General features: G+C 59.5%; 2 protein-coding genes and 1 long non-coding RNA gene across 3 annotated transcripts; 2 read left to right on the top strand and 1 right to left on the bottom strand.

Moving 5' to 3' along the window:
• Window positions 1-2,872: 2,872 nt before the first annotated feature.
• LOC108401832 (testisin-like) lies at window positions 2,873-8,190 on the top strand. The gene is given in 8 exon segments (XM_073214153.1): window positions 2,873-2,939; window positions 3,049-3,171; window positions 3,292-3,514; window positions 4,120-4,286; window positions 4,289-4,399; window positions 6,176-6,330; window positions 6,604-6,619; window positions 6,622-8,190. Coding segments are annotated over 8 exon segments (1,071 nt in total). The 3' UTR covers window positions 6,831-8,190.
• A 571-nt stretch (window positions 8,191-8,761) lies between these two features.
• LOC118973556 (serine protease 33) lies at window positions 8,762-11,793 on the top strand. Its single transcript, XM_037024419.2, has 7 exons — window positions 8,762-8,780; window positions 8,994-9,104; window positions 9,714-9,740; window positions 9,857-10,019; window positions 10,154-10,425; window positions 10,635-10,804; window positions 11,005-11,793. The coding sequence occupies exons 2-7, from the start codon at window positions 9,056-9,058 to the stop codon at window positions 11,161-11,163; spliced, it is 840 nt and encodes a 279-aa protein (XP_036880314.1). The 5' UTR covers window positions 8,762-8,780; window positions 8,994-9,055; the 3' UTR covers window positions 11,164-11,793.
• Window positions 11,794-13,676: 1,883 nt separating this feature from the next.
• LOC118973567 (uncharacterized) lies at window positions 13,677-16,360 on the bottom strand. The gene is made up of 2 exons (XR_005062976.2): window positions 16,222-16,360; window positions 13,677-15,728 (listed from the first exon to the last, which is right to left on the bottom strand). It is a non-coding gene; the product is annotated as an uncharacterized lncRNA (long non-coding RNA).
• Window positions 16,361-16,492: the final 132 nt, after the last annotated feature.

Here is a 16,492-nt window from a genome sequence, read left to right as displayed (position 1 = left end):
CATGGTTGAGTGACTTGGCCCAAGGCCCTACTGGGGACAAAGCCTGAGAAATACTTGGCATCCTGCGCTGCGGTGCCTGGTGCCCCTTCTGGGAGACAGGGCTGGGGAGTGGCCCTGCGGCTCTGAGACATCTGGTATGTGAGCATTCACCCCACTTTGACCTTGCTTACAATTTCTTGGCCAATATATATTTTAAAGTCGAAACAAAATTTAAAAAAAGAAAGAAAGAAAAAAAAAACACTTAGAACTCGCATAAAATTAAACTTCCTGCCTTACCTGTGGCTGCTCTTGTTGGACTAGACCTGCTGGAATACCTGTGAAATAGTAAAATACTTCTGCTAACAGTATTATCAATTTTTGTGATTGCAAAAGAAACAAGTTTCGTAGGACCTTCTGATGGGGATAAAGACACATCCTGCCTGCTTGAAATTTTTGTTTTTAGTTTGGTCCCAGGTGTGTTGAGAACACCTTTATTACCAGAATTATGTAAGAGCCAGCAGGTGTCAGTCAACCTGATGTAAAGACATCATGAAAGTCTTTATCCCCGTCATCAGTGTGTTCCTTAAGACGCACACGTGTTTGGGCTCATAGGTACCTGGTTGCCTGCCGAGTGTGGCACTAACGAGGTAAAATGTGCAGAGCCCCGCACTGTGGTCTGACTGTGTGTGTCCCTGTCTTGCCAGAGGGTTTCAGCCCTGGGCAAGTTCGCTATGGATTCAGTGTGACCAAAGAAAATGACAGCAAAATGTTCTTGGGGTGAAAGGGTTATACCCAAGTTTATTTCCAGGTGGCAGGTCAGTCACTAGAATCCCGTTCACTCAGAGTGAGTCTGCAGGCAGCAAGCCGGTCTCTGCCTCTGGGCCCCTCTGTCCGCACAGCCGTCCTCTGGGCCTCTCTGCAGTCGTCCCACACAGCTGTCCTCTGGGCCTCTCTGCAGTCATCCCACACAGCTGTCCTCTGGGCCTCTCTGCAGTCGTCCCACACAGCTGTCCTCTGGGCCTCTGTCCTTGGTGCTATCACCACTCCAGCCTCTGCTCTGCTCTCCTGCAACCTTGCAGCTGTGTCACCGTGTTGTGCCCAGAGTACTGGGCAGAGCTCTTTATATAGAGTCAACAGCCATGTATTGCCCACAGGTGTGCAGTGAGCTAGTCAGCCAGGGCCAGGTGAGAATCCTGGCCACAGGAACTCTCATTTTATCCACAGTCCCCCAAAATGCATATGTCAAAATCCTAACCTCTGGGGTGACCGTGTTCAGAGGTGGAGCCCCTCAGGAATGGGATTAGTGCCCTTATAAAAGAGACGCTGGATTGCTCCCCGCCCATTCCGTCACGTGAGGACACTGGGCAAAGGCGACCGCTGCAGACCAGAAGTGGGCCCTCCCCAGACGCCCAACGCGCGAGCGCAGTGATCTCAGACTTCCCGCCAAGGAACCGCAAGGTATAAATGTTTGTGTATGAGCCCCCTGCCACATTTGGTGGTATTTGTACGGCAGCCCAAATGCACGAGGACACCTGGGAAGCGCCTGACTCAGCAACGAGCCTTCAGTCCTCTCCCCCGGGGTTCTCATGATGTTCCCAGTTTCTCTTAGGAACGTGCAGAGTGACGGATCCTCTGCATCCTCAGACTTGCTCAGTCTGGGGCAGTTCACACGGAGGCAGCAAGACCCGGGGTGTAGGGAATCAAGCCCGAGGGCGCGCCCGCCTCCCCACCGCTCTGCTGATGGGGATCGGAGCCCAGCCTGATCCTCATCTTAATCCTTTATTTTATTTTCCTTAAAGTGCTTTTTTTTTTAAATTTAAATTTAAATTTTTTTAATTTTTAATTTTGGTATCATTAATCTACAATTACATGAAGAACATTATGTTTACTAGGCTCCCCCCTTCACCAAGTCCCCCCCACAAACCCCATTGCAGTCACTGTCTATCAGCATAGGAAGATGTTATAGAATCACTACTTGTCTTCTCTGTGTTGCGCAGCCCTCCCCATGCCCCCCCCACTACACATGCTAATCATAAGGCCCCCTTTCTTCTTCCCCCCGTTATCCCCCTCCCTTCCCACCCATCCTCCCCAGTCCCTTTCCCTTTGGTACCTGCTAGTCCATTCTTGGGTTCTGTGATTCTGCTGCTGTTTTGTTCCTTCAGTTTTTCCTTTGTTCTTATACTCCACAGATGAGTGAAATCATTTGGTATTTGTCTTTCTCCACTTGGCTTATTTCACTAAGCATAATACCCCCTAGCTCCATCCATGTGGTTGCAAATGGTAGGATTTGTTTTCTTCCTATGGCTGAATAGTATTCCATTGTGTATATGTACCACATCTTCTTTATCCATTCATCTACTGATGGACACTTAGGTTGCTTCCATTTCTTCGCTATTGTAAATAGTGCAGCCATAAACATAGGGGTGCATCTGTCTTTTTCAAACTGGGCTGCTGCATTCTTAGGGTAAATTCCTAGAAGTGGAATTCCTGGGTCAAATGGTATTTCTATTTTGAGCATTTTGAGGAATCTCCATACTGCTTTCCACAATGGTTGAACTAATTTACATTCCCATCAGCAGTGTAGGAGGGTTCCCCTTTCTCCACAACCTTGCCAGCATTTGTTGTTGTTTGTCTTTTGGATGGTGGCTTAAAGCACATTTTATTATGAAAAATGTAAAAACATAGAGATGCAGACAAGTACAAAGAGCACCTTACATCTATCACCCAGCTGAAGCAATGACCAACACAGAGCCAGTCTTGCATACCTCTCCAAGTCTGTACACTCTGTGGCTCATGTAATCACCCATTTAAAAATTTTCGCTCTAAGTTCTGAACATACATCTCTCCCAGGCAGGCAGAAGCAGAGGGTGCGCCCAGCACGGGGGAGGAGGCCATGGGCGCACGGGTGTGGGTGCTGTTGCTGGCGCAGCGGCTGGCTCGGGTGGACCTTGGGGTGCAGGGTGAGCTCCGGCGGGGGCTGCAGCGGCCCGGGGGTGATGGGGCAGCGGGCGGGAGGGGGCGCATGCACCCCGAGGTGGCTCACTTCTCACCCCCTTGTGCTCCCTGCAGAGTTGCGGGATCAGGACAAGCTGGACACGTGCCTCCCTGCGGAGGCACCTGGGCGGGAGCGCAGAGGCTCCCCATCTTTTCCTGTCCCTGCTGCAGGTTTCGAGAACTCGTCGCTGCTCCTGTGTAAGGGGCAGGCGCCTGCGGACCACATGGGGAGAGTCCCCAGGTCACCTCCCTTGGTGGCTGGATGCCGGACGCGCAGTTCCCGGGAGCCCCTTCCTTATGCACACCTGGGCGGGTGAGGGTGGCAGGGCAGCCCCTGTGCTGCAGTTCAGCCACATGTCCGTCTATCCATCCCAGGGCCATGTGGCCAGCGGAGCATCCACTTGTGCATGGTGGGTGGAACAGACGTAGAGCTGGGGCGCTGGCCGGGGCAGGGCAGCCTGCGGGTATGGGGCTCCCACCACTGTGGAGCGAGCCTGCTCAACCGCCGCTGGGTGCTGTTGGCTGCGCACTGCTTCCAAAAGTGAGTCCTAGAGCGGGGTGGGTCTGCGGGGACCCGCACACGTGACATGCAGATGCAGTCCTCAGTTCTACTCAGCACCAGGCTGATCAGCAGCCGGTTACAGTCACACATATTCCGGTTCAGTTTCTTCCAGAACTTTAGTTCTTCCAGAACATTCAGAGGCACATTTGTGCATCTTGCCTTTTCTCTACTGCAGCACGGAGGGCCCCGTGCTCCTCCCACCTCCCCAGGGAGGTGGACCCGGGCTGGGAGGAGGTGGGGTGTGCCGGCCACAGTGGAAGCTGTTGTGACTCCGGAGCTTTGGCGCCTGTGCATCCGCTGGCTCTTTCTTAGGGCGGCTCTGTGGGGTGACAGGCTGGTTGAGTGACTGGCCAGATCAGACTGCAGGGGGAGCCCCCCCCATTACCCGGGCTCTGGGCTTTGGGCTGTGGCCTCTCAGGCGGCCTGCCATGTCTACACTGGGTGCTCTGGCCGTGAGGAGCCCTGCGGTGGTATCTGGGAGGAGCCCTAGTAGCATCGGGCTGTCACCTCACAAAGTGGGCCCCAGGGGTGCTCAGGTGACCCACCCTCCTCTGAGGACCCCTCACTGCTCTCCTCTCCACCAGGCAAAGGAATCTCTCAAAGTGAACAGTTCAGTTTGGTGAGCTGTCTGCCTGGCCATCCATGTGGAACCTGCAGGCTTACTACAACCGCTACCAGGTGGAGATCGTGTTGAGCCCCATGTATGTGGGGGCTTCAGCCTACGACATCCCCCTGGTGAGGTGTTCTCCTCCATCACCTACAGTCCATACATCCAGCCCGTCTGTGTCCTGGCCTCCTCCTCCGAGTTTCAGAACCGGACCGACTGCTGGGTGACTGGCTGGGGAGACCTCCAAGAAGAACAGGGTGAGGCTGGGGACAGGCAGGTGGGGAAAAGGTGTTAACCCTTGGTCATCTGTCCCACAGCACCAGGGCCCTAGCCCCAACCTCGGTCCATGTGCAGCTGGGCCAACTCTGGGCCTGCTCCGTTCTCTCCTGGCCTGCTGTCCACTCTGGCTCCCTGGCAAAGGCAGGACTTCTGTCCACACTCAGTTACCCCTCCCTTCCAGAGACTGTGAGCCAGAAGCCAGAGTCCAGAGGGAGGCTAGCCGGGCCCAGCCTCAGCCTGCAGGGGTGCTGGGGTTGTGGGAGGGCTGTGTCAGAAAGGCCTCAGTGTGGTGCTCACCCGCCCCCAGTGCCACACTCTGGCTTTGCACGCCTGCACACAAGGCCTGCTCTTACAGTACTGAGCCCACTTCTCTCTCCCCGCAGTTCCAAGCCATCCTCCGCCCTGGTCTCCTCGCTCAGTGCCCAGGAGCTCTGGCCCCACAGACCCGTGTCCCAGTGCTGAGCCTGCCCTTGCTGGCTCCCTGGCCCGGCCCATCCCTGCACTGCCTTCACTGAAGTTCCATGCATGCACACTGTGTGTCTGGACTATTCTAGGCTCTGGAGACTCAGCAATGAGCAGGGATGGTCTCTCCTCCTTTAGGAGCTTACCTGCAAATGAGACCAGGAACGTTTTATACGTACTGTACAGTTGAGCCCTGGAGAGCAATGGCAATTGCCAGGGGCCCCAGAGGAGTACTGGAGAAGCCAGGACTCATCAGCCCAGAGAGGGTAGTGTGTCCCGAAGGTCACACATCTGGAATTGGTAGGGGGGATAGAGAAGTCAACACCAGGCCTGCCTCCCTCTGGAGTTGGGGGTCCTTTCCCTTTTTCTAGAAGGGCTGAGTTGGTCTGCGCCAGAGGCCCCGCCAGGCAGGCTCCCTCCCTCCCTGGTCCAAGGCTGACAGGTGGTTCTTCAGCCCCAGGCTCCACTCTCATCCCAGGTGGGAGGTGACCTCTGGACACACCCATTTTCCACCCTGTGTAAACCTTGACTCTGCCCTGTTCTAGCTGGGAGACTGTGGGCGAGGCACTTCCTCATCTAAAGCAGGCAATGATGGTTCCCACCTCATAGGGTAGTTCTGAGGTTTAAAAGCACCCATGCATGAGGGCCTAGCAGGGTGCCCAGCAGACAGGAGGCTGTATCTGCTTGTAGTGCTATTCTCTGCAGGACAGGGGGCGACTTGGGGCCAGACTCGGGAAGTGGACAGGTGTGGTCCACATCAGGCCCAGGGCAGGGACGGGCGACCTGCCCCGAATCTGCCCTTACCTGAAAGTGGGTCCTGACTGCGCCGCATCCTCAGCCAGCTGCAGGACCCCAGGAGCATATCATACAGAGCGGGGCTTGGGGTCCTGGGAGTGGGAAAGGGCCCGAGGACAGTGGCCCCTGGGCTTCTGCCTGCTCAAGCGCCTGGGGCGGTATCACTTCCAGACCATCTCATCTGTGTTAGCCCCTGTGCATGCCAAGGTCGGTCCCCACTGGCTCGGGCAGAGGCCGCCACCGGCATGCAGGGAAACTGACCAGGGAACCTCTGGTCCATCCCTCGGGTCCTTGGTGACATTGTTCCTCTCCATGGTGTGCGGGGTGCTGGGCTAGAGCAGAGCACCTGCCAGAGCCCCAGCCCCAGCACAAAGGGCATCCCATGAACACCACCCCCCTCCAGCAGCCTGTGCCACTCCCCTCGACCAGATGGCAGAGGAGAGGTTCAGGCATCCTCTCCTGAACCCATCTCCTCTGTCCCCTCAACCCCTCGGCAGCGCTGCCTTCTCCCTACATCCTCCAGGCGGTGCAGGTTGGCATCATAAACACCACCATCTGTAACTACCGCTACACGCAGCCCGCCTTCCCCTATGACGTCTGGGGGGACATGGGCTGTGCTGGTGATACCGAGGGCTTCAAGGATGCCTGCTTTGTGAGTGTCCCTCCCCACCCCAGCCAGGGCCTCTGCACCCCTGACAACCACCTCCCCACACCCAAGCCTGATCCCTGCCTCTCCTTTGGTCTTGGATGCAGGGTGGAGGTGGGGGGCAGCACCCCATTTTGCAGGTACTGAAGAGGCATGCGCACTCCCGAGGGGAGGATTTGTACCCCATATGCCCAGCTGCTCAGCCCCTCCCGCCCTCCCGGCCTCCCTGTAACCCCTCCTGCCCTGCCCCGGGCCAGGCTCACCCATGCTGCTCCCCAGGGCAACTCGGGCGGACCCTGGTCTGGTTGAGGAACGGGCTGTGGTATCAGGTTGGAATCGTGAGCTGGGGAGTGGGCTGCGGCAGGCCCAACTGGCACGTGGTCTACACCAACATCAGCAGATACTTCAACTGGATCCGGATGCTGATGGTGCGCAGCGGCCTTCCCAGGCCAGAGCCCTGCCCACTGCTGCTGCTTGCCCTGCTCTGTGCCCCCCAAGTCCTGTAGCTGGCCGGAGCCCCACAGGGCCCCTGAGCATTGGCCCAGTGCCCCTGTGCCCCGTTTCTACTAAACCCTTTTGTGTGTTCATAGAAAAAAAGTGTTGTGTGTTGACACCTTGCAGAGCATTCTGTGGACCCAGGGGGCTCCCTGGGCACCCTCACAGTCACCCGTGCCCCCCCGGGGCCCACCCCTAAGGCTCTTGGTCCCACCTGCACTGCACAGCAGACAGCACAGCCCACTCTGGTTCGTTTACTCAGGAAGGTGATGTGTGGAAGGGCGTTAGCAGCACCAGGGTCCTGGGGAGGAGGTGGCCCCGACCCCCACACGCCAGCCAGCACCCCCATCACTCAGATGCTGCCGTTCGGGCCTCACCACGGTCTCCCAAAGGCCAGCCTGGCACCAGGACCGGGGTGGTTTATCTGGGAGGTGATACCAAGCAGCCCAGAGAGGAGGCAGGGAGGAAGGAAACCCGATGCCGTTTGCCCGACGCAGAGGTTAATGGGTGGGCAGCTGTGGCGCAGTCCTGCCCTCTGAGCCCCCTGAGGCCACGGGCATGCACTGCCACACAGGCTTCTGAGGACAAGGGCGCTGGGCACGGGCTTTCCTCCCTGCCCCCCACGGTTGAGGGCTGTCCCGGGAGCATGGGTGCCCAAGCTGGAGCAGGCCCCCTGTGGAGGCTGCGGTGCTGCGGCCCCTGGCTGGAGGGCACAGCCTCCGCGCATCTGGCCCTGCACTGGGTCCTGGATCCCGGCCTCAGCATGGCCCAGGGACCAGGCTGGCAGGGCAGACATGGCCCTGGAGCCAGTTGGGCAGCCCTGCGTTTCCCCAAGACCCCCAGGTGCTGGGAGCACAAGGAGTGAGGGTCTTGGGTCTCTTGGAGTCCTCCTGCCGCCCCCCAGGGGTGGCGAGGTGTAGGGCAGTCCTGGGGTGCCCCTCACCTCTGCCCCACCTCTGATGGCCTCACAGGTTTGTACAGCCCCACACGTGGGCCTTGTGCCCTACCGCAGCGCCCTGGGGCTGGAACTTCTATTCTCCCTGGTCACAATGAGGAAACCCAGGCTTACAAGGTGATAGGACTGCCTGAGCCACCCACTCCCAAGGGCCCATGTCCATCTCACTGCCCGTGGACTTATCTAGGCTGGACTGGGAGCGGCCAGCAGATTCCCAGGGGTAGGGTCTGCACTCGACTCTAGCTCCCATCCCCCCAGGAGCTGAAACCTGAGGGCGGCCCCATCTAGCCTCCCCTAAAGGCCCTTTTGGTTGACCCTGAGCAGAGCCCTCCCTGCCCTGGGTCTCATGTTGCTGGAGGTGGTGCTGTTGAATGCTGGTCACCCCAGACCTGCCACATGCAGCGCTGCCCTGCCATACTGCCTGCCAGGGTTGGCCTGTCCTCCTCCAGCAGCAGGCAGTGGCCTCTGGTGGCTCAGAGCCTGGGTGGTGGGCTCCTGCCTCTGGTCAAGCAAGGAGTGGTGCCAGCTTCAAGCCATCTGTTCCCCATCGGGAATTGTGTCCACCTGCAAGCCAGTGTGCTCCAACAGACCTAGGGGCTGGTCTTCCCGTGGGGCTGGCCAAGCAGAATTTCTGGACAAACAATAGGGCTCCTAGGCCCTGGCCACCAGCACTACAAGGAGCCGGGGTCAGAGGTGAGCTGCCAAGGGTCCACCAGAGCCTCCCAGCCTGCCCGGGGCCCTCCCCTCCCTGCAGTGCCCGGCTGGGCCTAGGCGCCCCCCTCTCAGCTCTCAGCACTGTGGCTCAAGCCGGGCCAGAAACTCCGGTGTCCCTTTCCTGCCACCTCGGAAGCGCTGCTCAAAGCATCTTTGTTCCAGGCTGGACTAGTGGAGCCGCAGCCCCTCCCTGGCCCTTGATTACCCCCTGGCCAGGCCCCCGCCCCTCCTGGCCCTGTAAGTGCCCAGGTCCTCCCTAGCCCAGTCAGCAGGGAAGGAGCCTGCCGTGAGGGTGACCGCAGGGTGCAGGGACTACCAGGGCAATGAAAACAGCTTGGGAAGGACACGCTGGGTTCCAGGGCGGCCAAATCTTGCAGGAGTTGAGGCGCAGGGATGGTCCCCAGAGCCTGGGCCACGGGGACAGGTCCAGGACCAACCAGGGGCTGAGGGAGACAGAAGGGTCTCGGGGCGCTGGCCCAGGACCCTGCTCTCTTTCCCCCTGCAGGCTCCCTCCGAAGCGCAAGCCTCCGCGGGGCCACCCTTACCCAGCCTGGCCCTGAAGACAGAATGAGGGGGATTTTCTGCCTCCAGGTCCTGCTCTTCCTACTGCTTCTGGGTGAGTGGGGACAGGGGCTGGGGTGCTGACCAGAGACCCCGGCTCCCAGGTGGCCTGCCCCCCCGCGAGCACTCCAGGGTAAAGCCTGGTAAAGCTGAGAGGCCAACCATTCATCCATATGTCCATCCAGGGGTCTCACACTTCCTTCCCCACCTTCCCACTCATATTTACCCTTCTCCACTCTGCCAGGGCTAGGCCTGGGCACCCGGAGACGGGCGAGCGAGCTAGTGCCCCATCTGGCCTGTGTGCCCCTCTTTTTCTGGAGGAGGTCAGGGAAATCTGAAATGTGGGAGGGACTCAATGCCAAGAAGACGAGTCCGTTGCTGGCTTGGGGCGGGGGAGCAGCACATGGCGTCTCAATCTTGGCTCCAAGGGTTCGGGTCCTCTCGGTCACTCCAGGCCCAGCTGTGCCCCTCTGTGAAAGGGGTCACCTCACAGTCCTCTGGGGCGGGTGGGTGAAACCCTGTAAGCCACTGCATAAAAGCTTGGCACCAGGTCAGTGTGACAAATACGTTTCACCCTCCTTCCTGATCTCTGATCCCCTTTTCCCTCACCCTGTTATCTGACACCGAGTCCGTGACCCGGTCCCTCCGCTGCTCCCTCCTCCAGGTGCTGCTGGGACACTGGAGTCTGCAGGTAAGGAAGCCCCCGCCCGTCCCGGGCCTGGCGCCCAGCCTCCCGTGGCCTGGGCCCTGTGTCTCCCGGCCCTGCCCACCAGGCGCCCAGGCCTCCGCCCGCCTGTCTTCTCGCAGCCTGCGGGCAGCCGCTCTTGTCGAGTAGGATCATCGGCGGCCAGGATGCCCAGGACGGAGAGTGGCCGTGGCAGGCGAGCGTCCAGCACCGCGGGGCGCACGTGTGCGGGGGCTCGCTCCTCGCCCCGCGATGGGTGCTGACGGCGGCGCACTGCTTCCCCAGGTCAGCTGGCCGCCGCCATCTCGGCGCGGGCGCTCCCTGCCCCCGGGGCCCCGACGGGGTGTGGGGGAGAGCAGGGCCAGGGGACGGGGCGCTGCGGGGTGGAGAAAGGCCGCCGTAAGGAGCCCGTCTCGCAGGCGGGCGCTGCCGTTCGAGTACCGCGTGCGCCTAGGCGCGCTGCGCCTGGGGCCCGCCTGGCCCCGCGCGCTCTCGGCGCGCGTGCGGAGGGTGCTGCTGGCCCCCGACTACTCCGAGGACGAGGCCCGCGGCGACCTGGCGCTGCTGCAGCTGCGCCGCCCGGTGCCCCTGGGCGCCCGAGTCCAGCCCGTCTGCCTCCCGGAGCCCGGCGCCCGCCCTCCACGCGGCGCGCCCTGTTGGGTCACTGGCTGGGGCAGCCTCCGCCCAGGAGGTGAGACAGAGGGCGGGCACGGGGACCCCGGGGGAGGGGCGGGAGATCTGAGGAATCTCAGTATCCCGCTGCCCAATCTGGGACCTAAACCTCCCAATCGGACCCGGGGATCCCGGCGGCAGGTCCGACTCAGGTCGGTCTTCTCCCCGCAAGCCCCACTTCTGGCCTTGGCCTCTCCCAGCTCTCAGAAGGCCCCCTTCTTCACCCAGTGCCACTCCCAGAGTGGCGACCTCTGCAGGGAGTAAGGGTGCCGCTGCTGGACCCGCGCACCTGTGACCGCCTCTACCACATGGGTACCGACGTGCCGCGCAGCGAACACATAGTGCAGCCAGGGAATTTGTGCGCAGGCTACCCTGAGGGCCACAAGGATGCCTGCCAGGTGTGCAAAGCTCCTGGAACCCCCAGAGTTCACACTTACATGCCCACCACCTACTCCCTAACACCCAGGACCCACAAAGTGCCACCTCGAGGCTCCGCATCCTGGCTCCCAGCCCAGAGGCACCCGGTGGGCACTGTAGCCCCAGAGCTGCCATCTGAAATCCCTGGAAGCTGGGACCTAAGCTTGCCGTTCTCCTGCAGGGTGACTCTGGGGGACCCCTGACCTGTGTGATGTCCGGGCGTTGGGTCCTGGTGGGCGTGGTGAGCTGGGGCAAGGGCTGTGCCCTGCCCAACCGTCCAGGCGTCTATACCAACGTGGCCACTTACAGCCCCTGGATTCAGGCTCGCCTCACCCTTTGATGCAGTGACACTGACCTGGAGCCAGATCCTGGGGTCCCTCAGCTGCTGGGTTCCTCTGGGGACCTGCATATCCTATCCCCAGCCCTGCCCTGCCCCTCTGCCCTGAGCCTCAAAAGCCTGGTAAAGCTGAGAGGCCAACCATTCATCCATATGTCCATCCAGGGGTCTCACACTTCCTTCCCCACCTTCCCACTCATATTTACCCTTCTCCACTCTGCCAGGGCTAGGCCTGGGCACCCGGAGACGGGCGAGCGAGCTAGTGCCCCATCTGGCCTGTGTGCCCCTCTTTTTCTGGAGGAGGTCAGGGAAATCTGAAATGTGGGAGGGACTCAATGCCAAGAAGACGAGTCCGTTGCTGGCTTGGGGCGGGGGAGCAGCACATGGCGTGGAGCTGTGAGCCGCCTCTGGACACCGAGGGCAGCTCCCAGGCACAGCCCGCAGGGAGGCAGACCGCCAGCCGCTGCAGCAAGGAACCAAACCCCACCAACACCCCGAAGGGCTGGGAAGCAAGTTCTCCCCTCAGCCTCCAGATGAGAGCCCCATCACACCAACACCCTAAGCAGAAACCAGTTGAGCTACCCAGATTTCTGGCCCTCAGAGCTGCAATTTAATACATTTGTGTTGTTTTAAGCTGCTATGTGTATAGTCGTTTGTTACATAGCAATAGAATCAGAAACCTACTATAGATTTTGCTCCACTGTGATGGAGGTGCCCTGGGGGGTGGGGAGGGCCTTCCCAAGTACTCTAAGAGGCTCAGGACTCCAGGGCACCTGAAATCATGCCCTCTGTCCAGAAGGGCCAGAAGCCCCAGGCATGACTAGCTAGAGCTTCTGCTGCGCTTGTTTCTGTCCTTAACCCCATGCCCACCCAGGAGGGGTCTGGGCTATGTCCTAGCCTTGGCCAGGGCCCCTCCCGCCCACCTGCATCCGGAGGCCAGCCTAGGCCCTTCGCAGCCGTCTGCCTGCCCTTGAATGCCTGGCACCTGGTGTCCCATCCCCTCCCTGCCATCTCCTCGGCCCCAGGCCAAGGACCCCCATCCCAGTAGATATAGCTCAGTTTGCAGAACTGCAGAAGGAACAAGAAGCCAAACAAAACTTAGAAAATCCAAAATCTAATCTTCGGAGCTGATGGCAGGGGGGTGGGGAGGTGGGGGAGCAGATCATGGTGGGAGGTGCAGGGAGCAGAGCAGGCCTGAGCGTAGCTGCCCCCAGACAGGCTGAGCCTCGTCTCCTCCCTTCTTTTCTCCCAGGGTAGAAGGTGGCTACACTGGGTGGTCGCTGCTGAGCGAAGCCAGGCGGGCAGGGCTGGTCCGTGGATGGCAGCAAGGGCGCTCCAGGCCACTTACCCCCCAGGCTGAGGGCTGTTGTCTGGAGCAGAGCTTTGCTGGCCCTGGGGTTCACTGGGGACTGGGGTGCCCTGGACAGGGCATGGCTGTGGCAGGCCAGCCTGCAAAAAGCTGTGGGACCCTGGTGGCCTCTGCTGGGTGATGCCGGCCATCCTCCCGCCCTCCCTCAGCCTAGTGCCAGCCAAGAGACCTTCCCCAGGGTGCCTCCCAAGGCACTGAGACCAGGGCAAGCCAGGGGCTGGGAGCCTGGCTGCCTCTGCCTCTGACCTGCTGTGATCTGAGGAATGGGTCCTCACCCAGAGAGCCCAGTGTTTGTGAAGTGTAACCTGGGAGCTTAGCGGGGCATCCCAGGAGTGGGAGGGGCAGGAGTCGGCAGGGCGGGAGAGGCCAGTGACTGGGTTCAGCCCTTAGGAGACGCTGCGTGGGGGCTTTACTCACCACCCTGGGGTTCTCACCTGACAGCCTGAGAGAATGGAGTCACACCCAGGCGGCCCGCGAGGAATGCAGAGGCCAGCAGCCCTCGGCTCCCTCCTCCTCCCAACAGGTCGCTTCCCGGCCCTCATTTTTCTGGAGGTGGCAGCTCTTTCCCGCCAGGCAGGCTCGGCGGTGCCCTACCCTGTGTGCTGCATCCCATCTGCCAGCAAGGTCAGGGGGGATGATCAGCCACCTCCTGCCCCTGACCGCGCCACGGCAGGCTGACCTCTGACCTGCCTGGAGACTGTGCCGCTGGGAGAGGAGCACCGGGGCCCGCGCGGGGGAGGCAGCAGGGGCCGGTGCTGGGAATGAGCACAGGGAGCACTGAGCTCCTGCTCAGGGTGGGTATCTCCCTGCTGCCCGCCCGCCCTGGGTGGTGGTGCTGCAGGCAGGTGGCCCGGCCTCTCCCAAGGATTCTCCCTGGGATTCCCCGTCTGCGATCCACGGCTCTTCCAGGCCTGGGCTTGCTCTCTGCTGATCTCAGAACGCCTGTGAGGTCTTCTTATATCCCATTGCAGGGATGGGGAAACAGCCCTGAGAGATTGGGTGACATGGCCTGAGGCCCACAGCGACTAAGAGGTGGAGCCTGACTTGAACTGGAGCAACTGACTCTAACCCCACCAGCAGGTCCCTTCCCTTATGGATGAGAGTGGTTGTAAAACACTACAAATAAGAGGCACACGAATAACTAGTGGTCACTGGATAATTACTATTTATTAACCAGTGCCCCCTAAAATAAAGAAGGCAGGTGAGCAGGGCCCACAAGGCTAAGACCCTATAGGCTTAGCTGGGAGGCTGGGGAGGGGACCCTGCAGTGAGCGTGGTTGGGGCAAGAGGGGCGCAAAGGGCCCAGGAGGCCTCCCTGGGCAGAGAAGAGTAGCCTGCCAGCCAGCTTGTCCACCACCTTGAGACTCCCATTCTGTGTGAGGTTATCAAATTTTATTGGAAAACAAAAAAACTGAGAGCTTTATTGCAGAAAAGCAGTTTGCAACCCAGGAGACACAGCCTTTGTCTATGAACCAAAACCACACTCCAGGTAAACAAAGAAGTTATTTTTATAGAAAAAAGTACCTCCAACCAAAAAAAAAAAAAAGACTAAAAAATAAAAAAGTTCCTGCCCAGGTGCCCATTGGTCTATGTAAATACTGGATGCAAGCTTCTTCAGTCTTGACTGGCTGATGCCACAGCTGACTGGGTGATTTCCCAGCCCTTGCCGGGCAGCAGTAGCAGGAAGGTAACAGGAACCAGTTCAGCTTCAGAGAGCAGATGTGCCTGTGATTTTTCCAAGGACACAGAATAACGCCATGGCTTCCTGTTGAGACATGGCCATCCAACCCCGTTTTGTTTTGGGCTTCAGCCTGATGGAACACATCTTGTTTTCTGGCATCACTGGATTTGTGGGGAGGACAACTCACTTGACTGTTCATATTTTCACAGTGATAGCCCCCAGGAAGGAAGACCTGCACCCAATGAGAACCCAGCCCAACCCCCACTCCCGAGTCCATTCCCAACTACAGAGGGTGTCCACTACACCTAATGACACGGTGGTCTGCCATCACCTCCTCCACCACCCTGTCCACTTGATAGTGGACAGCACCATGAGATGTGCAGTCAGGTAGGCCCCCATCCTACTCACCACCTCCCCCAAGTTGGGTGGCCTCAGACAGCAGAGACAGCCTTAATCTGTCACCAGTTGTTACCTAAACCTTGGCTCTATGCCCTGTACACATTAGTTCACCGATGCTCCCAAATGTCCTGTGGGGCCCAATTGTGCATTCCCCTTGTTGGATGGAAAGACAAGCAGGGGCTCAGCGCCTTGTCCAAGATCCCAGCTAATAACCTGGGTGAACCCAAGGGATTTCTGGAGCACAGATGGGGACAGGCATGACCTTCAGAGGGAAGGGACAGGGGCTGAGGGGGCTGCCCCACTCCCCAATCTCCCAGGGTGACTCCTTGTGAGCATCCCGACCTGGAGCAGCCCAAACAACCCAGCCCGAGGTCTATATGCTGGTCTCCAATCGATCCCAGATCCAGGACCATGTGCCACAGCTGCGGCTGGCCAGAACATCATGGGCGGAAAGGCCACCTCTCCTTCAGGACACCCCTGAACTCCATCTTCACCTGCCACATTCTGGGAGGTCTGCTGGCTGCCTCTGAGAACCTCTTGGTCACTGTCCACCCTCCCCTTCCTCTCTCTCATCAGAAACAGAGGATCTAAATCCTCTGACTCCCCCTGTACAAAGATACTGAGATTAAGGAAATCTTCAGCCTAGGCCAAGGACTTGCCCCACCGGTTATGTGTTCCCTGTCTCCTGGCTCACACCTGCCCAGGCTCAGAGTGAGAAGAGTCACAGGAGGGGAGGGGACTTCGAGGGCTCCTGAGGAGCCAGAAGCTAGAAGTAAAAGATAACAATAACTATGGTTACAGTTTAGGAAACGTCTATTGAGTGCTGACTCTTGGTGAGGACCTACAAACGTTACCAACTCTGGTCTGAGCCCAGAGCTGTTCAGCACCAGCTTGAATCAGAGCCAAAGCAGCAGCATCTTCAGATTCTGCCCATCCTCAGGAATTCTCAAATTGCAGCCCCAACGACTGCAGAGCTGGCTGGCGTCCAGGGTCATCCACTGGCTCTGCAGGTGCCACGGCAAGCCTTCTCTGACACTTACCAGTGACCGAGCTGAGGCTCCCCATCTCCTGGGCAGTGCTTAAGTGACAGAAAAGTCTCCTTCCCTTGCTCTAGTGAAACTGCAATTTGGGGCGACTCAGGGCAGTGTCCAAAGCCCATGGAGGACCTAGGCTGTCGATAGGGATGCCCCGTAGTTAAGGCGGCCAACCGGGGAAATCAAGTCTACAGGCTCATCCGGAATGCAAGCGGACCTATGCAGGGAGGCTGGCTGGTGCCCGAGGGTCCTGGGCCGGGCGCTCCCCTCTCCTCCCCCCGGGAAGCACCAACTTCGGCCATGCCTGCTGATTCTTCCCGGAGAGTTCACCCGGCCAATCCCTAACCGCAGCAGCAGCCCCCGGGCTCGAAAGGCCAGAAGGCCGCTCTGAACATGTAAACAATCTTGGCACCTAAGGACAGGGCGGGGATATGGGGACCGTCCGGCCTCGCCGGAAGACACAGGATTTACAACCTTCTCAAAATGGCCGTCAGGGAGCCCCGCAATGAATCAGACCCCCCACCCCAATGTGGCAGCCCAGATCTCAATGTCTTGCCGCCCTGATGACCAAAACGCACCGGATCCATCCACTTTCGCTGGGATGTGTGAATGTCTTACACTCGCGAGACTCGCCCCCGACATCTCCCAAAAAGCTGATCTGCGCCCAGGCCTTCCCCTGACTGCATCAAATGGGGATCTCGCTTCTGCCACTCCCAAGATGGCGCCATCGCCCCACGCTGGGTCTCTGTCCTACTCCCACCATCTCGGCCGCCCTGCCAACCGGCACTCCTCAGCAGCGTGGCGCCGAGATGGCGGCCGAACGCCCGGTTCGAGCGACTCGCTCGCGGA

Source organism: Manis javanica, chromosome 10 (assembly GCF_040802235.1).
Source record: "Manis javanica isolate MJ-LG chromosome 10, MJ_LKY, whole genome shotgun sequence".
Classification (NCBI taxonomy): Eukaryota; Metazoa; Chordata; class Mammalia; order Pholidota; family Manidae; genus Manis; species Manis javanica.
The sequence above is the reverse complement of the archived record's forward strand: the minus strand, read 5'-3'. Positions and strand labels throughout refer to the sequence as shown.